Genomic DNA, 25,937 nt, shown 5'->3' on the forward strand with positions numbered 1-25,937 from the left:
AGACGTACTTACTAAACTCAAAAGTTAACGTAGAATCGAAATGTGAAGTCAAAATTGGGCCTTTCTATTTAAAAAAACAAAGATGGCATCGATTTCCGGTATTTCCGGAAGTGTCGCCATTTTGAAAATATTTCATTTGAACTTGGAGTAGTCGGTTATAGTCAACTGCCAATTTTCATTTTAATATGATTTTGGGAAATCAAAAAGTTTCTAATGAACGGGCTACGTGAATCAGCCTGTATGTATGAGTTGGTGTAAGACGAATATATGCAAGCTTTTACAGTCCTTGGTGCGGACTTCTTCGCCTCGTTCAAATATGTAAAACTTTGAAATCTCGATTGAATGTACTAAAGAGTATTTCTAAAGATGAGGTAAACTCATTGATGAGTAAAGAGCACCTATTAATGTTTAAAGAGGATCTTTGATTCGAACGTAGCAAAACTCACAAAACAGTTCTGTTTAGAACCTATGAAGGTCTGTTGAAGCTGACATTGAGTTGCCAACACAAGAAGGAAAAAGTCTATAAGGAGTTAAAGAGGACTTGGATACTCCTCCGAAGAGTTTTTATTTCCGGTTCAATCGTAAAAAAATGGGTTAGCAATCAATATGCATTGAAGATAAATTGTAGCCAACAGAGTCAGGTGGAGACAAAAGTAGTGAAAGAAAGACAGTTGATGACGTAATCAACAAAAGATGAAAATTAAAGGACATCTCATTGCTTATGGGATTTACTTTAGATTCAAGTAAAATTTTGTGAAAAAAGCCTTTTGGAACCAAGCAAAATACTCGTACCTATGAGTATTGCGCGAGAGAAAGTATTGAAAAACAAATCACCAAAGACTAGGGAGAGTCGGTGCAAATAGTTCTTTTAGAACAGAGATTTTTTTTGTCGTTGAAAAAATTACAATCCTTTGTTACCACTGAAGAAAATATAATTCTTTGGTAAGAGATCTGGGGATCGAAGGAACAAGAGGAGATAGAGAGATTGCAAGAAAAATATTTGAGATGGGTGCTAAGAGTGGACACAGAAACGCCAGGTTACATAGTGAGGGAAGAGTGCAAGAGGAAGAGGCTGAGAGTGAGTGGGAAAGAGAGCGGCAAAGTTTGAGAACAAAATGCATGGAAGATAAGTAGGGGAGAGAGAAGTACTACCAGAGGAACAGGTATGCCAGTGAAGAAGTGGAAAGATTGAGAGCAAAAGGACAAAGACTCAGATAAGCAAGAAAGAAGGGAGAGAATCAAAGAATCAAGGTACAACAGGATGTATGAGAGGTGTATGGCAGAGGAGATTCCGGAGTATTTGAGCCTTGGAGAGAGAGAATCGAGCACATGCGGAATGGATGCAGCGAAATGAATGAAGGAAAGGAGGATTATTGAATGAAGACGGAAGGGAGATAGGATGGATGAAAGAGATATCGAAGAGGAGGAAAATTACAGAGAAGGAAAGGGGTGGGGGATAGCAATAAAAATGTATTTTTTTGGAATTGGTATTTTATGTTTAAAAAAATGTAATCAGGAATCCGAAAGCCCGTAGGGCAAAATAAAGCATATTAACATAATTCTCTGCTATGATTCCATAACATAGCAAAAGTGACACAAGCTCAAAAGACCTTGACTTTTTGCATAAAGAATACGATGTCATTGAAGGAGAACGAAATAGGGAAATCTATCCGAAAAGTATGTTTTTGCTTTACAGTCTTTAAAAGAATTGTATCAAATTTTGAGAAATACGTTGAAATGAAATTTTCTCTACATCTAAGCATTCTAGTGAAACTTTCAACGCAATCGAATACCACGCATCTCATATTTCAATATGGGTAACAAAAAGAAATCACAAGTGACAAATTAGAACTGTAATTGTAATTCTAGATGCAATTCGACCATCATCTTCGATCGTGCTTCGAATTGAACCCACATTCTCCCCACTCAGTGCGCAAAGTACTCGTACTCTTTCCTCGTGTTGAGCGCGACCGTTTCAAATTTGAATTGCTTATTGCTTCTGTAAAGAGTAAAGAACAGTTGCAGTCGGGAACTTTCCCAGTGGCCCTTGTAGAAGTTTACAATTTCAAATTAGCGTCGTCGGACAAAAATGTAGACAGAAGGAGTCAGAGGTTGCCTTATTCGGCAGCGCATTCGTCGCGTGCCAAGCGCCACAGACTAAAAACCGTGGAAATGCTGAAGGGGAAGAACGGTCGGTTGTCGTCTGCACGTCATCACGAACGGCGCTATATGACGGCCGCACAAATTATATGGACATTCACTACATGTTTATGGTCCATTTTAAATTCTCGGATGTCTGTTATGGTTATGCTTCCGTATAAGGGAACACGCCGCTCCGCAAAACAAAAGACGGCTCATTGTTTGTTTTATAAGGCTAAAAGGCTATGAATAAAGCGCTACCATTTTTCAGCGATTTATTGCAGACTTCCTTAATGCTTTTTATCGGTGGGAACGCCATAAATATTTCGACCGGCGTGTCATGCGGACCACTAACGCGGAGCTTTTCCAGACACTCTCTTAAGAGCTCGCCATCGCGGACATTCAGATGTTTCTGATGACAGGGTACCATTATTTCATAATGGCAGCGGGATCGTTCGGTGTCTGCATTCAACATACACCGGGTGAGTCAGCAACTTTGCCTTTTGTATCCACGTCAACTTTTAACATTTCGGGTTGAACTGTAAACGATCCAACGTGAACATCTCAGTCTTCTTTTGTCTCAAAAATAGTGCTCCTTGCAAATGTCAAAAACGAGAAAAAACCAAAAGAAGAAGAGTTCCGCAATTTATAATTGCATGAGATGTTGAGAACGTATAATTGTAGTTGTGGACAATTCAGAAGTGGAGGTCCCAGCTCTGTCAGAAGAAGTGGGCAAAACAAACGGCAGAAAGTGGTAGAGGTTCTGGAAAGGGAGCCTTCCTTACCCAATTTGAGCGTCAGGTTGACCTGGTTGGGGAACTGAATCCCCTCGAACATGGTCTCGGACTGCCACCAGGTGGGCTGGTCCTGGTTGTGGAAGTCGGTGAGGTACCTGGAGTTGTGATCGTTCGGGTAGCAAACTTCGCAGGATTTCCTGAGGCCCGTGACGCCGGATTGCACGCAATATTCTATTTTCCCCTGGTCTCCGCACGTGTTCGTCGCCTCCATCAGAAGGTTGAAAGCTGCATTCTCGAATTCAGGTATACACCTCTGGAAGGAAAATCGATGTTAGTCATCATCATTACCGTCAGATTTAATGACACGGAATGAATAAGGTCACGATGGCTCTGAAGGATGGGTTGTGTCAGGTAATAAAACATTTTTCAGTGATGTGGCCCGCGTGGCCACTTAAAATGTCCCATTAAACTAGTTTGGGATTATTTCGGGCTATCTAGATCGACAATCTGCTTTCTCAAAGCGGGATCTATTTCTAAAATGGAGACCGCCGGATAGTCGTTAAGACCCTACTGCGCGAGATGTCGAAGAAGGGAATCGGACAGATTTTGACACAGCGGCCGACCAGAACACTTTTTAAATAGCTCTTGGAAAAAAGAGTACCAAGCAAGCAGTAAAAGAAACTTCAGATCACAAAGTGCTTCATAGTGCTTTGCGATAACTAAAACGCTTGGATAAAAGATAGGTTATGTTATTGTAACGTGACGTGTAATAAAACTTTATTTACCCCAGAAAAAAAACTCTTAACATTTGGAAAAAAAGTGAAATCTAGTTCGAGCCTAAAATTTAAAGCAAAAATAAAAGTCCGAGTATTTTTTATCGTTTTAGTGGAGCAGCAGACGTGTTAATTGCCGCTAATTTGTAAACAAGGTAAGCGTAAATAATGCAGTCTAGTTCCCAAAACATTTCGGTAAAAATTAAAATAACTCCACTCTTTCATTTTGTTCTCTGAGTACTTTCAACAAGGTATTCATAATCCGTTACAGATGAATAAACTGATAAACTTGAGCCATTTGCAGCTCCGACCGAGGCGGGAACTCATGCATACAGTTATATAATTTTGATTTTTACTTGCTGGTGGTACTCATGGTAACAAGAATGAATTTTGAATATTTGAAGTGTTCATTTCGAGTGGATTTATCTATCTTGAATCAATATTAAAAAAATTGGTATGTACCGTAATAATGAGCACTATTTTAATTTGCCCTAGCAAGAATTTGAAGTGTTGTTATCGTGTGGTTAGAAAGGAAAAAATTACTTGTCCCATTATGCCGTGGTATGTTGTTCACTGCAGGTCGTGCGAGGGGCAATGCCGTTCAAAGAACAAGAAGTGTTGATACATAACGCCAATTAATTAATCGATATGAATTAATTTAATTGATCTCGCGGTTTTCGTAGAATCTCGCGGTTGATCTCGTGGAAGATATAATTAATTAACTAATTCCCGTTAATGGTATATTTAATTTAATTGATGTCACGATTCTCGCGGAATTTCGCGATTTTCGCCATTGCTCCCGTGCCTTATCGTGCCTAATTAATTTAACCGATCTCGCGGATTTAATTAATCTCGCGGTTATTTCGTTGTTGTGGTTTTCGCGGATGATATAATTAATTTCAATAGATCTCGCGATTAAGCATGCTTTTAATTTAATTAATCATCTCGCGGTTTTTTATGGTTTTATTAATTTCGTTGATATCGCGGTTTTCGCAAGGGGAAATTCCACGAAAACCGTGATATCCAGTAAATTAATTAAATCATTAGCGGATCATCAACGAGATTCCATTAAAAAAAACGATTAATTAAATTCGCGAGATAAATTAAACTAATTAAGATCGATTTGATTCGAGCTGAAGGGTCAATGACACACACTCAGAGAATTAATAAATTAAATTAAATTAAGAAATTTAATTAGCTTGTTTAAATCTCTCTCTAAAGAAACATTATCTTATTGACCAATGAATTGACAATTGACGAACAAAAATATATGATGCTGCATTGATTTGGATCGTCACTTCTTTGACATCCGTGAATATCCCGCGGAAACTCTGTATGGTTTAAATCTGTCAGTGGAGTGGGTAAAGAACAAGGACTTTCTTCTCCTGTCAGCTGAATTCATGGCCATCTTGTTAGATAAGTTTGTGCAGTTTATTTTGTGTACACAGGATCTGACATAACAAACAATGGATGCTGGACAGCTCTACTCACAAAGTTATATTATTATTACTAAATCTTCTACAATTTCGACATACGTATAAGTACCATAGAGATTACATAATGTATATTATCAATAACCCCATTAACAAGTATGTTAATACCAATGTGGTAACGTGATAGTGTGTTTCTAAACGATAAAACATCTCATTCATAAATATTTAAATGTGATTTTTAATGAACCAGAAGTAAATTTACTGATTTTCACAAGTTAAGACTATCTAACATCTACAGATCATTAACCTAAAAGAGTAAAGATTACAAGTTAGAACCTTGTAGCACTCCAAAAGCACAAAACAGGGACTGAATTTGTTGAATTAAATTAACAAATTACATATAAACAAACTTATAAATTTCTAAACGATGACGAATGATCTATAATGTGGCAAAAATTAACCAAAATTGTTTAAAAACTATTGACAAACAATAATTTAACTTTGTGGCAAAAATTGTCCAAATTGTTTAAATTGTCACGAAATTTACTGCACAAGAGGTGTCAGTTATTACTGTTTAGTCTTTCTATATATTTAGTAATTTGGTAGAAAGCAGAAGTAGTAATAGTACATCTTATGAAGAAAGTAGAATTGCGAGTCAATAATATTAATGACACAGCAAAAAATTGTTCTTAATGAATGCCAAATGAAACACATAATTAAAACTCAAGATAATTCAACAACACCGGCATTCCAGTGCGTAGAAGATGGAGAAATTGAACAGAAGAAAGGAAAAGAGGAAAGACATCTTCGGCTCTGAGCTACAAGAAACTCTCCAGAAGCTTTCCGATCTGTTGGTTCAAACTGGCTAAGAAGAAGAAGAAGATTGTCATCATGGTGGACTGAAAGGATGCCCTAGAAGGATGAATGACGTCAAAGCGTGTTTACTGAAGGGTTCCGCTTCTACTTGTGAAGATCAGTAGATGTTTCCTAGTCTGCTAGTGCTAGTTTGCTAGGTAGAAGACAAAGACTATGTTTGCCAGTCTGCTTGTGCTAGTTTGCTAGGTAGAAGACAAAGACTGAATTTAGACTTCACCCAAAGACACCATAGTGGGTTACGATGTAGGGTACTATCTACCATGAGGGCCGTTTACTTTGGTATTTATCTCCACTGGTTTAGTCGCTCGCCAAAACATTGACCTCGTTCTGGACCCTTTGTCTTACCCCATGCCACCACTTTTCAACAAGATAACTCGCGCCCACATACCACAGTTGTGACGAGAAGATTGTACTAGGATAACCTCGTTAACATTTTGCTCTTTTGCAACCTTTCCCCATTTATCGCCAACCGAACACGCGTCGGACATGACGGGACGCAGACTCCATCGTCTACCAAATCTTCCAGACAATCTACAAGATCTTGAGCTTGAAATTCAAACTGACTGGGATGAGACATAACAACAAGAAGAAGAGGTGGTGTTATCTAATACAGCGTAATTATAAATGATTGTCCCATCGCAGTTGCCGTTGCAAACCCACACAAATTTTGGATGTGCCGCCAGCCTCGCAACGTTAGACAAACTAGTAGACAGATTTCCACTGGTAGCATCACCTATCGACGATACTAGTTTCACTCATGCTATGAGGCTTGCAGCACATTCAACTACGTCACCAACGCCTACTACGATGGGACAATCATTTATGATGACCCTGTAGTTCTTTTGAAGTTTGCAATATTTTTTTGTTCTTTTGCTAATTCCTGAGTACTGCGGTAAAATATAGCGTTTGCTAATTCTTGTGAAAAACGATATTTGGACGCCAAACTAACACTTGTTGCCATTTTTCATAATTCATTTTTCAGTTTTCCACACGTTTTATGAATTTCTTCCAGCTTGCAATTGGTATTTTGGAACTTTCTTTTTGTAGATTTGATTATTAATTTCCTTCAATACATATGTTCTTAACACATGGTTTTTATTTATTAGTTCTTCTGCAAACAATCCCCTTCGCCCTTCCTACCTTTTGATTATTCCATAGATTGTCTTTTGTTCCAGCTAGGTGTAGATAGATGAATCACAATGAAAAATAATCGCGCGAAGACACAACTAATCCAAAAATAATCTCCGAGCTTAATAGATTAATAATAGCACTTGTATTTTTACAATCCTACAAATCTTCAAGCACTGTAACGTCTGCTGTCAGTTTCCACCGAAGTGATGACAACTTTATTTCACTTGTACCGTTTATTTTGGGTGACAAAAAACAAACAATGCCAATGTGAACGTGTGAAGAATCTGGGCCAAAAATGTAACGGTCGTGAAAAAATTTTCCGCCACATCAAGGGTTCATCGCTTCATTGCAAGGAACAATTCCGGAATGTTCAGCATCGTTACGTTACAATTACGACTTCCAGTCCACCATTTTCCGAGTTTTGATTTGTGTAACTGGCAGCGTTTCCTGCGCTTATTTATAGATTTAACGTTGTAAACGGAACAAGTCTGTTTTACAGAACGCAACAATCAGCAACACATCTGTCCCATAAATAGATGCAGATTTAACAGTCCGACGAAGACGGCTTCTTTGAACGGCAACAGTTTACCTCAGCTGAATGGCTCCTTTTCCGGCGACAACTCGAATTTATTCGACTTGACGGTTTCGTGTCTTACTTAATCGACAGATAACGAAAAATCAATTACCAAACCAGTCGGAAGCCTTCACGGTGTTGGACCGCGACAATGACGGTTCCACTTTTCGCTGATTACGCTCCTGCACGATCTAAAATTAAATTTGAAGCTGGCGTTATTTTCAGTTACCTTGACTTTATAGAGCGCGTAAAAACTGAAAAGGAAAAACGAGAGCCGGCTTTAATAAGCGCAGCGCGGTGCAACTGCAAGTCGAAAAAAACCATAAGTTACTCGGATATTTTCCAAGAATTTCCAATTAAACTTTCTCCTGTCGGCGCAAGTGGGCGTTACAAGTAAAGCGAGTTTTACCAAAGGAATTACACTTTAAGGTCTGCTAAACAAAGCCCAAACGAGAACGAGATCAAGAGTGATCTGTTCGGATTTCGGTCGATTTAGAGCCGGCGTGGTTCTTTTTTCAAACTGGACCGGCACACATCCGCCTTTGCATAATTAGGCCCATCTGGTCCAAATCCGGGCGGAATCTGGCCGCAAACCGCCTAGTTCATTCATGAATTCTCCTGTAGTAAAATTATTTGGCTGCGACAAGGTCGTTGACTTAATTTCTGTTTGTTTAACATTTAACTTTGCATTCTCGACGAAAACGATCGGCTCGATTAACTTCAATAAACTTAGTTAAAACCGCAATAAATACGTCGCCGTTTAATTAACTGCCAGACTGGGGTAAAGTGTCACTTGGAGGCTTTTTGCTCACATTTGGTCGACGACATGGCAAACAAATATTTCCCCACCAAGGCATTCCAATAACTCTAACCTAATTAAATTCGAGCTTTAAGCATAAGTATGGCTTTGTTGGGTTCATTTTGACTCAGTATCAACTGAGTACTTGTGTAAACGAGTGTTTAGCAAATAGTATGTTCCTTCATTGTCACTAAAGACGCAAGTTCTATTAGTGTTACTGTTAAAAATGGGTGGTTGAGTGGTAGGGAATCATCTAACTGGCAATGCATTTTAAAAAACTAATTACAGAGTTATTGTAATTCTTCTAATCAGCTGTTTAAATCTAACCTCACTTTTTGGGTGCAGTTTGAAAAATCAGTGTTTTTAAGACGAGTCGTTCATTCACAATCGACAACTTCGACGTCAAATTTTAAAAAACACCCTTTACTACCTTAGTGGTAAATTGATGTGATTGTTGGGTTGCCTAAAAACGAGGGGCAAAGTAATTAATAATTAAAATCACATCACCTCCCAAACTTTGTCCAATTGATGGAATTTTTTTTTTTAAATGATAAAAACAAGAATGCCCAGTGTAAAAATAATTGTTTTATTTTCAAAGGAGTAATGTTCACTGCTAGGTACTATTCCGGACACGGAATCTTGGCCAACAATTTTTAGACATTTCTAAAAAAAATGATGTAAACCAAGCATTAGTGTCATTAATAAATGACAAAAGCAGAGAAATGGCACTATCCAGTCAAAAGTTGGGTTATATTCAATAAGGCCAATTCACACCTATTTGTCAGTTAAATGTCATTAGTGGCCAAGATTCCGTGTCCGGAATAGTACCTACCAGACACTTGGTTATTCTTCACTTATTTTTTAAAATCTTTTGTCACATTGCTTGACCAATATTGCGACAGTAACGAATAATTTCTTCTTATAATCGTTAAGGTGTCATTTAAACACTGATGTATTGCAAAATATTTGTAGGTAGTGCTCCAGTCATTCCTGTAATCAACAGCTTCTTTAGATTCTGGAACGCTTCCAGTTGATTTTAATTTATTTACACTTTCAGCCTGAACAAATCTGTCGACTACATCTCTAATATGGACTACCAAAGACGTTTCCTGCTTTAGAACGTTGAAATATTTTGAAAGGTATTTATTATAGCAGGCCAACACTGAATAAGTTCACTCATCATTGTTGTTTCAAATATTTTTCTGTATTGCTAAAGTTAGACAGTGCTGAAGTGTACACAAAATGTTTATTACTTACTACAGCAACTAATCTCCTGTACGAGAGTCTTGGAAAAACGATTAACAATGAAAACTGCAAAGTGACAAGTGAGTTGTCAAATTTACAAATCCAGAAGAGGCGGCAAATCTATACGTATACCATAAATCACAGTCAACTACGATGTAAAAAACATTTATAATCATCTTGTATATCAATACCTTGACAGATATTACTGACTGGTAGAGGTTATGTTACTATAAAACATTGTACGGAGGCTGAAAAGTTGTAAATCATGAGTTTCTAAGTGTTTGTATTTGCTTCTTTTTATTTTAAGATAATATTTCGTTCATCTTGTTCAAGTTGACAGAAAAACTCCTACTTGAAAAGAGAAAAGACTGATGTGACCTATAATATAAATGTACAGTCGCGAGCAGTAAATTTTGGTCGTCAATGTCATTAAAAAATATTTAAAAAAATTCCCTGCCTGCGTATATCAACAAAGTGTCAGAAAATGATAATTCATGTCATACAACGTGATGATAGGTTATGATATTACGACCGTTTTACAATGGAGCATTTTCTATTGCGTCAAAGAATGACATTGACGACCAAAATTTATTGTTCGCTATTGTAGATTATGAAAAAATGAGATTACAACAAAAGTTAATATGTTGATATTGATTATTAAAGGGGCCCAGTGGGCATTTATCAAGAAACACATTTTTTTCCTATATTTCAATTTCTTGTAATTTGTTTTCCAACAGTTTGACATATCTTCAAGAACAACAAAAGGAAGACAAGAAGAGTAAAAGGTGCATTTTGTCCCGCGCGATAAAGTTACATACTCGTAGATAAAAGTATGCCGTGTTGCATACAAGCAAACAGATAACATTGCATTTATTATAACTTATACATAATAATTATAATAATTTAAAATTATAATAGGTAACTCTTAATTATAATAACTGTAAATTTAGATTTACAAACTTAACCTTACTTTTTAACGTTACTGATACGAAACATTGACAGTGCAGCTGTCAGTTGGATCGTGATGCCAACATTGCTAACTCAATGCAACGGAACAAATTTAAATTATTTAAAAATAAGTGATGTGTCCCAGAACTGCCTTCCCATAGAAAACAGGCATGTGTCGACAGCAAAAGAGACTCCAAGGATGTCTTTTTTGATTATCACTTGTTATGTGATAGGACTTTTTTTTCTTTAGATTCAGATTATCACATTTACCTAAATACTCCCTTTTTTCTCTGGGGAGGCAGTTCTGGGACACCTGTATATAAAAAAGTATGGATTGATAAGAAAAAAACATTCGTTTCGAATAAGTCAATATTTTTCTTTCTTTCTTTTAGAAACAGTATTTAAATAATGAAGTACCGTGAGATCACTTAAATTTATAATTAAAGTGGGCTATGACTTCTAATTAGATTGGCAAAGCTGTTGACAACTTGAATTGTCAAAATGACGCTGCAAAATTCAACACAAAATATGAAACGGCGAGTTAACAGTTGTTTCCAAGCCGGGGGAGAATACTTTGAACATTTTCTGTGATTGTCAATAAAACTGTATTATGTATTTTCTAGTGCTTTATTTCTTTTAAATTAAAACAACACAACAGTGTTGCCAATCTAATTTAAAAGTCATAGCCTACTTTATCCTGTTTTGTAGAAAAGTTCAGTTTAATAATGTTAGGCGAGAAACTGTAGAATAGAAACATTTACGTTTATTGGGTACGAATAGCACCTTACATATTGTTCAATTTGATGCCCTAGTAGTCTAGTCCAACCCACACAACCTTGAATCCAATCCGCTTAAAGCAGTTTTAAGCACGGTTGGAAAAACTTACTACTCGTAACTATACATATATACTAGTTTCAATTTGGTTGTAGGTCGTAAAATTTTATGGTATAGTTTTCCCATTTATAATTTGGTTTTACTACCAGCCCTGTTGTAAGGGTGTTAAATACCCCGACAATAGGCAACTACCGCCATAAATCCTAGGACTGTAAAAGAAGGTCTGTTGTCTGACCAGGTTACAATATCTTCACTATCGCCAAAACCACAACCCCAGCCCCTAATAATTACAATTGCACTGCCATAAAACCAAATTATAAATGGGAAAACTATACTTTAAGTTAAAGATCTTGCGGGGCTTATAAATCCTAGTTTACCACTAGCAGGTAATATTTTAAGCAGGGTTATATTGTACATTTGGTATATTTGCATTATACGGCAAACGGCACGCGCCGCTTTCCAACATTGTGCCCGTTAATCGCTCATAATATCCAATAAAATTTTACGACCTACAACCAAATTGAAATTACAATAAAGAACATCGCATTCAAAGCTCTTTAGATCATTTAAACTCATTGGAGAAGCTTTTTTTTCTATTTTTCAAATACCATATCTGTTTAAGACCAACTTATGTAATCGGATTTTCAACTGCTTTACTTATAGATTTCGTTTTCCATTCGTCAGTTTGGTACCTTGGTGATGTTTTAGGCAGAAAATTTATATTTTTACCATGTAACAAATCTTGTAATTATTTAGAAAATGAAAACTTCTGATAAATTTGTGAATAACTGAGAACTCTTTTTGCTACACATCTGGAGTATTGAATGGAACAGAAGAATTTCGTGTGACGCTGAAATTTCTTTTCAGAAAATTTCCCAAAACTGTTCACTATTTTTATCCTCGGATAAGATCCATCATTTATTCCAACCGTATTGTGAGGGCTGATGAGAAAAATATTATACTTCACACATTTTCAGAATTTTCGCAAGTGCAGACAGATATATTATTCTACAGAAAATAGAAGAGAAGAAAATGAAATGAAAGAAGCACAAGAAATGGTTGTTAAAGAGAAGCAGATAGATTATAAAGTACAAGGAGCAAACAATAAAATCAAATAGCATACTGGAAGAATAGATAAATTTAGAATGCAATTAGAGAAAAAAATATCAAAAAGCGATCTGCCGTGTAATTTGTCAAAATGACAATTTACCTCCCGCTACTAGTGACAGCAAGAGAGTTTAGTCTAGCGCACCATGTGTACAGAAATGTAACAGTAAACATTTATTTTGATATTTTCTCGAACAAGGTACACGTTCATTAAGAAGTACACGATCAAATATGTAAAGAGTAATTATTTATTGGTGACCTGTTTCGATCACTTCGTTTTTCATTTTTAAATAACGACGCAATTTATCATCGTGACAAGACTCCCTTTAATACATTCCCGATGTTACGTTACTTAACGTGAAATAAATTTAATTTATGCATAAATCAAACGACCCGTAAGCCCCAAGAAATATGAAATAAACTTTCTAACTGTCAATAAACCATTCCCACGTTATAAATTCGTTTCTGCGAGTAAACAATGATTCACTGAGACAACAGATTGTTGAAAATTAACGAGTTTCGTGTACAGATATTATCTATCACATCAAACCTTTATTTGAACTTTCGACGCTCGCAGCCTTGGTCTGAGTCAAGAATGTTATCGGTCTAGCGTAAAAGCTGAAGAAAGGAAGAGTAAACCAATAAAACTAAAATTTGCAAATGTGTCGGGTATTCAAACGAAATCCTGGACTGGGGAGGCGTTGGAAACCGTCAATTGTTTGCTTTTTTAAAGTGTAAATTGACAGTCGTTCGTAATTAGAGCATGTTGACAACTAACCTAAAATTTATAAACAAAAAATCTTTGTTTTTTTTTTCTTTAGAATGTTTTACATTACATTTAAAAACTTACGATTCCTACTCTCGAAGCAAATATCTAAGGGCACCCTTTGCTGAAAACAAACAGATTCAATCACGTGCCGATTAACAAATGTCATTTGTGTCAAACGGCGGGAAATTCAAACTTTACACTGTTCCAGATTGTTTATTTTTTTCAGCGCCTACTCAGCCCATGTTGAACGCATGGTACATGTTTGAATTTATTTTTGACGCCTCCAGTTATATTTTCTCCGAGTCACGAACATTTTCAATTAGTGAAAAAAACAGTTTCATAATTAATTCTTTAAAAAATTAAACCGAAGTGAAAAAATATATAATTTGTTAAAGTCAAGTTAAAGTTTATAAAGCTCATTGAGATCTCAAACATTTTAGGGAAAAAAAATGTTTTTGGGCACAGAGTGTTATTTTGGCTTCAGCTCAAACAAGCGACAGCTGCACGACAATAACATTTATTACGCTGAAGATTCTCCACAACACCTTTCCAACTTCAGTTAAATTTGTTGTTTTCAAATTTAAATAGGCGTTTGTACGAGTGTTTTATAATAAAATTTTCTTTTGAAAATTCCTTCGCACCGCTCACCATTAGTTTGTTTTCACTTGGAAATTTATTGTTTATAAGAAAAGCAGATAGAACAAATTAAAATAAAAAAACAAAAATTTATTCCAGCTCTGCTGATCATTCTCGTTAGAATTTGTTAATTTAAAGTAAACTAAATTCAGGTAAAAGATTTTGTTAAAACACCAATGAAGTCAAATTTAGCCAAGAGTAAAAACGAATGAATCCCTAAGGACACATTTTCTCCAAAGTGCTATGGACTGTGAATTTTATACTGATGTATCTTTGTACTTTGTCTTACGAAATGGAGCAATTTTAAATCATTACAAGGGTGTAATGTTGAGATCAAACGATAATAGGATGCAAAAAATTTGAAGCATCAGAGATAATTCGTAAGAAAAAATAAAACATTAGCTTTTGTGCACATTCGTACTAAAACATTTTTCAAAGGAGTGTTACGGACTGCAAGTCTGAAAAAGAATTTGAAGAACAATAGGTTTATTCAGATGCACCAGATACACTAACAAATCGTGAAGAATCTGAAATTAAAAGTCCAACTGTGATTCAATGCTGACGGATTCGATAGAAATTACTTCGGCCTAAGCAAGAGATATTGTTAAGCAGCTGTACTCAAACAATTGTCAAATAAAATTTCTGGAATGTGAAGTCTTGTAATTAACAAACAGTGAATGTTTACCAATAGATTTAATTTTATGAGTGAGTATACATAATTTAGGCTATGATTATATCTTTTTTGTTATAAATGCATCCTCGCATTGCAGTAAAAAACTTCGTTCTGTACAGAACTATTTACCTACTCCAAGAGAATGATTTTAGATCTGACCACTGGGAAACAAAGAATAATAGGGCATTTCCTAATTGGTTCAGCAGAACTTATTTTTTATTAATTTCAAATAAAAATATGGCCGAAATCCCGTTCAAGAAGAAGTCAAGTCAAGAAGAAATATTTTTAAATGTTAACAAATCATTATTGAGCTGTGGTTCTTAATAACATTAAGAAAAAGGTAATGCGGAAACGTTTCTTTGATATCACGAAGCAATAAATAAAATACATCCATTTGGGAGAACTCAGTGGCCACAAAAGCTCTTACGGAAGCTGCTACCGAAAAAAAAATGTGTGACAAAAGACTAAAGACTTAGTTGTGTTCTTTCAGGAACCACATATTATTCTAAATCTCCTTTCAGGAATTAAAAGAATATGCTCCATTTTATTCCTGTACAAAGGAAAGAAAAAAGAAACAAAGATGTAATGGAATCCATTCTTGTTGAGGAACTATGGTTCTTTAGTGTGGAACAGCGTGTACCATGCACAAAAAAATAAAATAAAACTACTGGGATTACCTACTAGAGAAAAATAATGTTGAAAATCGTTTTTATCTAATCCCTTGGGATAAATGATACTTATCCCACTAATTTTGAGTGGGATAAGAACTTCATTACTGCACTCAGTGGGATAAATGAGTTTCATTACCTCACTCAGTGGGATAAGTAATGAAACTCATTTATTTCACTAGCGAAAATCAATAAGATTTACCTTTTTTCTAAATATGGGACTGTCTTAGATACAATTTTGTACATAACACGTGGGCTAAAGCATATTACAGGAAACTCGTGTGATTACAGATGAACTCGGGCTAACGCCCTCGTCATCTGCAATCTTCACACTCGAGTCCTGTAATATTGCTTTTATCCCACTAATTATGTAAATAACTATAAAGTCATTCACATACACATTCACAGTCTCGATTTTGCTCCAATCAACCACTATTTTTTAGTTGAAATCAAATATGGATGTCCATTGAGACGAAATAAGAAAACTAGGTCAAACATTTAAAAATGGAATTCTTTGGAAAAGCTAGAAAAACGATCAGAAATTTGTTGGTAAAAGTAAAATGTCTGCTTGACATTTTTTGAAAAATTGTCAAAAAAATAACTCAATAACGAAAATTTTTAATAAGATTTATCAAAAAATGTGGACTGTCTAGATTTGAACCTAGGAAGTTGTAAAAACTGTCGGTTGTACAGAAAAAAACCTACAGTGCCTACAATATACCTATTACATGCGAGGTGAAAAATGTTTCATTACAGCGGTACGATCATGTTGAATGACCGAGACAGGTAGCGTCACCAGTGGGTGAAGGTTTCTCTTCACTTCTCATTCGCTCAGTGTTTTTCATTCACTGGTTTTCATTCTCTCGTAAATTTTTCCAACTCTTTCTGATAACGTATTTTTGATTTTTTAGACAGCATCAGGAACATATAACTTTTTAATCCATTTCCACAATTTTCACAACGTGTCCACAACCACTTTATTGACGTTGCAGAGCTTTGTTTATTCCGTCCAAAAATGTGATTTTTTTTTTAATTATTTTGAATAAAAAGTTACAGACTCGCTTGCTAAGAAGGTATCGAATACAGCACTCGAGCGTAAGGCCGCTTACGTTCATTTGAATTGCATTGTCAAGAACAGGCAATTCGCGTGAACGAAAGCTTTGTCTTCCTCACTATTACTGTAAATAACAATTATTTGCAATCATCACTTTTTATTTTATTAAATTGTGTATGATCTCAGGGTTTTTATTGAAAAAAAATTATCAAATGAGCATTGCATTGAATAGTTACTTTTTCTGATTTTTCGAGGTTATGTTGGGCAGATTGAACAACCGAGTGGAAGAAGACATTTTTCGCGCATTATGTCTGATTTATCGTGTACCCTTTGTGAATAGATGGCGCTTGCCACAGTGTCAATAGAATTAATAGTGATTTATTTTCATTCTTTCGACATTTTCAACATCCAAATTGGAGAAATGGCGTTTTGTAAACCAGATTTAATTATTATCAAGTCAAATTATTTTCAGAATGCCCAAAAAAGCGAATGCTTTTTGGATGATTTTGAAGCACTAATGCACAAAACTACGTTCGCGGTTAATTGTTGCGGTCGCGAAATGTCATTTAGAAGGTACTGAACTCAAAAAATATATTGCTGTTATTCGATTGGAAATTTGAATGTGTGTTTTTCCATTATTTTGACAACATGTTCCATTGAAAATCTCAAAATAATAAAAATTAACCTCTTGAAACGTTGGATCGATACAAATTTGACATTTTCGAGATTTGACAGAAACTTCACTTTCCAACAAGATATGCAAGTGATGATTTTCCAATCAAGAGATGCAAGTTAAGAGTAACCATTTTCAGCTGGGAGAAAATTCCTAACTTCAATTCTTTTTTGAATATAATAATTGGACTATACCGGAGTCTACTCTTCAAAAATTTGTTCAAACGAGACATAAACAACTCGGTAACGGCAAGTGTGCTTACTCTGATACTGATTTTAAGATTTTTTTTTTTATAAAAAAAAGGTAGTATAAAAAATCCTGTGTACATGCAGCATCTGCAGTTTTAGCACATTTGCAGTCAGACTATTCCAACAAGAGTGTAGAAATCTGAATAAAATGAATTTTAAAAAAAAGGAAGATTGAATTGAAAAATAAAATAATTGAAATTTGGATTTCTTATCAATCTTTGTCATTTTAAAATGTCTGAAGGAAGATTTAGTTAGCAAGCTCGGCTTTTAAGTTTATAAAACAATCCAAAACAGAACTAAGACATGTTCAAAGTAAATAAACACAGATGGTGGGCCAACAACTTGTGGATAGGAAGCATAAATTACGAAACGTTGCAGCATGCATTGTACCTGTTTACGAAAATAAATAAGTTCCTGTCGCTGTACAGAATTGGGTACAGATTCTAAAAACGTGAACCTTTTTGACAATTTTCTCAACTGTTCCGTTTCACCGTCCAAGTGTCATTTTCCTTGCGAATTGTCAATCCGGAAGCTGGTACCACTCTAACGCAAATTCCATTCGCACAGCGAATGTCACATCCTCGGAGGAGATCTTGTGCATCTGGTCGATGCGGTAAGAGCTACAGGAATACAGGTGCAGGTCAAAAACCCCTGCACGTGCATACACCTGAATTATTGCTCAATTACCGTAGCTGCACCTCGGCATTCACCAGCTCTCGCAAGCGACATTCCGTTTTTTGGGGTTCTCCGCGACAGCCCCTTCGTCCTGCCGGGCGCGCGCTCCTCGACCAGGTAGGTTCCGACGCTAATTGTCGACGATACTGTTATGCAAGAGCAGGTGATGTCGGGGAAATTTATGGCTAACCCAGTGGGGCAGGCGTCATTTGTAAACCGCGATTCTTCGCCCGTCAAATTACGATTCATCAGGTTGTCGGCGGTGATCGTCGAAGAGTGGATTCGGAATCGGCGTGATCAAAATAATTGTGATGGAAAGGGCGATGAACAGTTTCATCAAAATGTTTTGAATTCGTCCCGCTGCGAGCCACTTAATTCCGAAAATAACCGTAGTTATTGCCATGGTAAAATTGGTAAACATGGATGGACGAAAATAACGACGATAAGGACGTCATTGTTAATCGGAGTGGTGGGAAATCGGAGCTTCCGTAATAGCTAATTTTCTGATAATGTTGGAGCTCCAGGCGGTTAGAATGTTGGAAGTCCGCTGCTGGGACAGTTAATAACATGGAACCTGTCATCATAAACTATTAGAATTTAATTGCAGACATTAACAGTAACGTGACCAGTGGTCATGTCTTTTTTATCAACGTCTTTTATATTTTAATGAATCGATGAAGACTGGTAGTTAGAAAAGTATTTTAAAAAAATAAGAAAAAAATAATGATTTGTGATTTCATTTAATTTGAGTGTTGGCCTTTACACTTGCTGCTTCTGGATGTCGTAAACAAAAAATTAGTATGTACTCTATGTCCTGGAAAATCTTTTAAGGATAATAATAGATTGAAAATTCACGTAGATAAGTATCATATCGATAATAACCTATCAATTTCTTCTAGAATCAGGTGATTCAAAATCAAAGAAATTGTTTTTTGAGAGGAGTTCCCGTGCCATTCAACGTGGAAACGCTGCAAGCATTCGGGGCACTTTTCCAGATTCCGCATTATTATCGGAAATTTTTATATTGTAAAACAAAAATGTTATGTACTTAAGTTGTTGATTAATTATTTTTTTTATATTAATAATAACAATAATAATTAAATTAGGGCTTCCAACTGAACCATGATAGTCATGGCTTACTCGATTTTATTTTCGAACGCACGATACCCTGAGATTATAACTGACTGAAGCGAATTTAGTGGGTTGGCACCCCTGACCAATATTGATATGTCATGTCTTAACTCATTTGTTAGTTGGATATTTAGGCTTGTGGAAGATTAATGTTATTGTGAATAATCGACATTGTACAGTTGGTTACTGTCATAGTATTGTAGTATTGTAGATAATGTAAATAGTGGGGAGTCAATAAAAAGACAGTAATGACTGGGCACTGGTAGTGATTGCACACGCTCCCGATCCCCTATCCCAAGACATAACATGGCGCAGTCGGAAAAAAGACAAATTCAACGAGAAAGTCAAGTTTGAAAAGTGAAAAGTGAATTCCTAAAGTGGAAAAAAGAAAAAACAGCAAAATGCAGAACAGTGCAAAACCACCTTCAGAGTTAAAGTTAGACGGAGATAACGCAGCGGAATGGAGCTTTTTTGTGCAAAAGTTAAACATTTATCTGCAAGCGACGAAGGCGGAAAAGGAAACTGAGGAGTACAAGGGGGCGGTTTTACTTAACTGCGTTGGAGACAAGGCTCTGAAAATTTACAATACCTTCAAGTTCGAAAGTGTGAAAGAAAAGACGAGTTTCGCAAGCATTCAAGCGAAATTCACAGCGTATTTTGCTCCTACAATCAATGTGACCTACGAGAGATACATATTTTTCTCAAGGGACATGAGAGAAGAAGAATCCGTGGATGAATACGTAACGCAGCTGAAGCAGCTAAGTGAAAATTGCGAATTTGGGACATTGAGCGAGTCTCTGATAAAGGACAGATTGGTGTTGGGTATCAGAGATAAGAACGTGAAGGACAGGCTTTTGCGAACAAAAAATTTAGACTTGGTGAAGGCTGTTGAAATCTGCAAGGCGGCAGAGATAACGAACAAGCAAATGGAAATTTTGTGCACCACAAGTGGAAGAAGGACAGACGAATTCCAATCAGTTATGGGAGTGAGAAAAACTGAAGATGGACAAAAAAGGGTACAACGTCAAGGGACTGCAAGTGGCCGAGACAGAGATGGGAAAAGAGAAGAAGCGAGCAGCAGACAGAGAGGAGCGCATTTCAAAAATCATCAACAAACGCAGATAAGTTCCAATAACTTTAATGCCGACAATAAACAATCATTTGATGCTAACAATATGTACAATTGTAATAGGTGCGGTTCACTACATAAGCAACGTGAGTGCAAAGCTTATGGTAAAAAATGCAAAAATTGTGGTGGATACAATCATTTTGCTAAATTTTGTAAGAATCGGAGAATTAGCAATATTGATCGCGATGAAGGGTTATTTGTAGATTTGGTACAAAATAACGCCAACAATGAAAACAATTGGATGGTTGATTTAAAAATTTTCAACAAAGATGTCAAATTTAGAGTTGATAGTGGAGCTGACGTAAATGTTATTCCATTTTCTGTTTATAAAAAATACTTTGGCAATGTAAAAATCATAAAAGACAATACCAGATTAATGGAATATACAGGAAGTCGTATTAAGATCTTGGGATACATCACAGTTCCGGCTCTTTATAAAAATAATAGTTGTAGTATAAAAATGTTTGTATCAAAGAGTAATGGAAGATCTGTTCTAGGTAGAGAAACAATAGACAAACTAAAAATTGCAAAGATGGTACAGGGTGTGACAAAAGAAGATTCCAAGGATTATTTCGAGAAATACCCAGACGTCTTTAGTGGTATCGGATGCTTGCCAGGTCAATATAGCATTAAGATCGATCCTTCAGTAAAACCATGTGTGCACGCGGCAAGACGCTTTCCTCAAGGAATTCTGGTAAAACTAAAGGATAAGTTAGATAGTTTAGAAGCGCAAGATATAATTGCTAAAGAGTTAGGGCCAACCGATTGGGTAAATTCTCTCGTTATTGTGGATAAGCCAAATGGGGACTTTAGAATTTGCATAGATCCAACGGATCTAAATAAAGCCATCAAGCGCGAATATTTTTCAATTCCTACGTATGTCGATATAATGAGTAAAGTAAGGGACGCAAAAGTTTTTTCAGTTTTAGACACAAACAACGGATTTTGGAATATAGAGCTAGACGAAAGTAGTTCAAAATTATGTACTTTTAATACGCCTTTTGGACGATATAGATTTAAAAGGCTTCCCTTTGGACTAAAATGTTCGTCAGAAATTTTTCAAAGGAAAATTGTGCAATGTTTTGAGGGAATTGACGGTGTTGAGATTTATGTAGATGATATTTTAGTTTGGGGCACAAGTCAAAAAGACCATGATGAAAGATTGAAGTTAGTATTAGAAAGGGCTCGAAAATATAATATAAAGTTTAATGTAAATAAATGTAAATTTTCTGTTAATGAAGTTAGGTACATAGGACATAAAATTACCGATCAAGGGATAAAGCCGGATGACAGTAAAATCGAGGTAATAAAAAATTATCCAGTACCAACCAACGTTAAGGAATTGCAATCGTTTTTGGGAATCATAAATTATTTACATAAATTCATTCCGAACGTGGCAGAACTATCAAAGCCTCTTAGGGAATTGTTGAAGAAAGAGGTAGTTTTTCGTTGGGATTTTGAGCAGCAAAAGGCTTTCGAGCAATTAAAATACATATTAACAGCAGCGCCAGTTTTAAGATTTTATGATCCATCGAAAGCTTTAACTTTGACAGTAGATGCATCTAAGGATGGCTTAGGCGCAGCATTGTTACAGGAAGGTGCTCCAGTAGCTTACGCGTCAAGGTCATTGAGTAACACTCAAAAGTGCTATGCTCAAATTGAGAAGGAAATGCTTGCAATAGTATACGGGGCGAAAAAGTTTCACCAGTATATTTATGGGAAAAAGGTCGTGGTCGAAACCGATCATAAGCCGTTAACACATATTTTCAAGAAGTCGTTGATCGATTGTCCAATGCGAATGCAACGTATGCTTTTAGATTTACAAATTTATGACTTAGATGTTAGGTATAAACCGGGAAAGGAAATGTACATATCAGACGCTCTTAGTAGAATTAAAATGCCGAACGACGAAACAAAAATTTTTACTAATGAGTATGAGGCTCAGGTAAATTATTTAAGAAAACATTTTCCTATTTCACCAGCAAAAAATGAACAATTTCGTATTGAAACTCGGAAAGATGAGGGTTTACAAATAGTATCGAGGTACATTAAAGAAGGGTGGCCTAATTCTAAAGCAAAGTGTAGGTTAGAGTCACAAGCGTATTTTGGTGTGAGATCAGAAATGGTAATTATCGATAATTTAGTCTATAGAGGAAATTGTTTGGTTGTACCAGAAACTTTAAGGAAAGAAATGTTAGATCTTATTCATTTGAGTCATTTAGGAGTTACCAAGTGTATTTTAAAGGCTAGACAAGTACTCTATTGGCCGGGCATGAGCCGTGATATTGAAAATAGAGTAATGTCATGCGAGGTATGTCGAAAATATTCCCGAAATAATTTTAAGGAACCACTCAAACCACACGAGGTGCCAGAGTATCCTTGGCAAAAGATCGGATGTGACTTGTTTGAATATAACGGAAATAAATTCCTAATCACTATTGATTATTTTTCTAAATACGTAGAGGTGTTTAAAGTCAATAATATAACGGCAGAGACAGTGATTCGTGTTTTAAAAAATATTTTTGGGAGATTGGGAATTCCAAAAACTTTAGTATCTGATAATGGTACGCAATATGCAGGATTTTTGTTCGAAGAGTTTGCTAAAAAGTGGAATTTTCAACATGTCACATCTAGTCCTCAATATCCGAAATCAAACGGAATGATCGAAAGGGCCATTCAAACTGTTAAGAATATTATTAAAAAATGTATAGAGTCAAAAACAGAATTAGAACTAGCTTTGTTAGATTACAGAAACACCCCTGTAGATTACTGTATTTTGTCGCCGTGCGAACTATTTTTTAATAGAAAGTTAAGAACGCTGATACCTATCCAAAGTAAGTTATTACTTCCAAAGAATATTGATTTTAAAAAACAACGTCAAATGTTAGTACGGAGGCAAAGTAAACAAAAGATGTATTATGACAAGTCTGTTAAGTTTTTAAAACCTTTAAAGGCAAGTGATAAAGTGTACATCAGGAAAGACGATATTTGGGTAATCGGACATGTAGTTAGAAAATTTAATGATAGATCCTATTTAGTTAAGGAGGATGGTAGTGATGTAATCTTAAGAAGGAATAGATATTTTCTTAAACCTTATTTTATAAACAATTCTGGATATATTTCTGATTCTGAAAGTGAAGATGAAGCACATGAGGAATCACATGTAATAGAATTAAGCAGTGATAATTTTAGTGCGAGTGATAAGGAAGACAACGAAGTAAGCGAGACTGAGCAAGATAAAATTGCTTCCTCATCACACACACGAAGAACAATTTATATCTCTAAGTTTGGACGAAAGGTTAGACGTCCAGAAAAATTGTAATTTTTTTTAAAAGGGGAAGATGTCATAGTATTGTAGTATTGTAGATAATGTAAATAGTGGGGAGTCAATAAAAAGACAGTAATGACTGGGCACTGGTAGTGATTGCACACGCTCCCGATCCCCTATCCCAAGACATAACATAACATAACATAACATAACATAACAAAAAAAACAGAAACTGTCAGAATAAAATTAACACATTTTAACAATTTTTTCATAGTGTGAACTCTTCTTACGAGAGATAGGTTAGAATTATATACATATTGTCAAAATTCAACGACATTTTTAAAATTATTTGATAGGTATTGTCAAGTAGACAATTAATTGACAAATGCACAAAAAGATTTTGCAAATTGTTTGTGGTAGTAAAAATAATTTTAATAAATAAAAGGTGATAATGACAATTTCAGGGTCAATCGGCATTTGGTTTAACGTATTAGAATATGTAAATCAGATATGCCAACATAAAACCTAAGATATGTTGCCAACGTAACACTTAGTAACGGGTGTTCATTTAAATTTCTCCTCAAAGCTGGCATCAGAGTCGATTGTGGACGCACCACGGATTACAAATCACGGATCACTTGTTTAAATCTAACCTCACTTTTTGCGTTGTTATTATTCTGCAGACTGACGAATGGTATTTTAAACACATCAGTGTAAATAAAGAGTCATTGTATTATTATAAAAAAAGTTATCTCGAAAAACAAATGAAATAATATTATCATACATTGTACTTATAACATATCTTAGTGACACTGTTGGCCTTTTTAATTTCTCTATTGTTTTGCTCATTGATTTGCCACAAAAATAACTTCAATTCTACACTTTCATTTTTATCTTGTTTATACATTTTCTTTGGAATATTTTCTTTTTTTGTTCTTTTTTATATTTCTTTTTGTCAAACTTGGGAATTTAGACTAAGCAAATACTACACTTGCACAGCTCTTAACATGTTTTTTCTTCAAAAAAAAAAAAATATTGACTATCACCTCTTCCCTTTTTGGCGCATTCTTCAATTATTTACCCATGACCTTATTCAGCCTTTCAGATAATTAATCCGTTATGTCATAAAACAAATATTAACAAAAAGAGTGTAGACGAGGGTATATTTGCGCGTTGAAAAAGTAACGTAGGGGAGACCGGACGGATGTGGTTCGCGGCGCGGAGTCGTGCCGCACGCCGCTGGCTCCCATTAAGCGGCTTTATTAGCTAACGAGCCGTCTTTTATCGTTGTTAAATCCAGTCACAACAGTGGGTGGGTATATTATTTTAACGGCGGTAAATTAAAAGCTCACTGAAATGTACAACATGCAATACAGTTGAGACAATAAGGAATCCTAATACGACGCGAGTAAAAACTCCGAAGCAACGACAATAAAAGCGAATGACTGGCGTTTTAATGGCACGTCAAGCTGCAAGACGGTCTGTCGACTTTTCAACAGAAAATGAACTCATAAAACCTTTTGTACTACATATCTTAAATATCAAACAGATGTCGGAGAGCCGTTGAATGGGAGCCGCGGGAGTCGCGTCCAGAGGAGGAATTTTTGGAGGCGCGCGTCCGCACCGCAAGGGCGGTTTTGGCGCGGAATGCGTGTGTGCAGTTACGGCCAGCTTTAATGAGCCACGAACGAGGAAGAACCCGCTTGATTAATAGCCTGTTTCCAGGTTCTCTTTGAGGGCGCCGCTGTGCCATTAGTCGTTTTGGCGTGTTTGACTAAGTTTCGATGATGGCCGAGCCGATACGAAATTTCACCCAAAGATGGGCAACTTGTGATTTATCTGCATTAATTATTGATTAAGCGCTAGCGGGCGTGTTTGCATGTTCTTAAACTGGAGTTGCAACATTCTCCACGCCATGCGGTCTTCTTTGTGAAAATGCACATCTGTGGTCGAAGCGCTGCGAGCAATTTGCATGCCGAAGTCAAACAAATTTCGCAAAAATGGACACGAGCGCCATCGCCCAAAAAACGTACCCATCTTTACTATACTCGAGGTATACACATTATTTTTGCTACCATCTTCTTAGGAAAAAAAATAATAAAATCTTCTCGAAATTAAATTGGCAGAGTGAGCACACTTGCCATTACCAAGGTCGAGTCTTATAAATGGTTTATTTTATCCGCGCTGTTCGTCCTGTTTTGATCCTGAGGAAATCGTTTCTAAAGATATCCTGGAAGAGGCTAAAGTGATATAACTGGATTTATTACAAAAAAACATAACGGAAATAAATGACGGAAGATATTGTTTTGGTTTATTTTTTAAGCAGGTCCATATTTTGATGACAAACTGCTTTAATCTTGCAACAGCAGTGTTGACAACATTCGCATTTATAGAAAATTTGTCATAGAGAAAAAATG

The 25,937-nt window shown here is 35.9% G+C and overlaps 1 protein-coding gene and 1 long non-coding RNA gene across 2 annotated transcripts in view; one reads left to right on the plus strand and one right to left on the minus strand.

Moving 5' to 3' along the window:
• LanB2 (laminin subunit gamma-1) overlaps window positions 1-25,937 on the minus strand; it is a 71,127-nt gene that overhangs the window by 37,234 nt on the left and 7,956 nt on the right. The window contains exon 2 of the mRNA XM_069048157.1: window positions 2,925-3,189. Coding sequence (XP_068904258.1) covers window positions 2,925-3,189 — 265 coding nt within the window. The remainder of the gene's footprint in view (window positions 1-2,924; window positions 3,190-25,937) is intronic.
• Window positions 8,598-12,890, plus strand: LOC138131291 (uncharacterized). The gene is made up of 3 exons (XR_011159753.1): window positions 8,598-8,703; window positions 9,520-9,601; window positions 9,725-12,890. It is a non-coding gene; the product is annotated as an uncharacterized lncRNA (long non-coding RNA).

The sequence above is a fragment of the Tenebrio molitor genome, chromosome 1 (genome assembly GCF_963966145.1).
Source record: "Tenebrio molitor chromosome 1, icTenMoli1.1, whole genome shotgun sequence".
Lineage (NCBI taxonomy): Eukaryota > Metazoa > Arthropoda > Insecta > Coleoptera > Tenebrionidae > Tenebrio > Tenebrio molitor.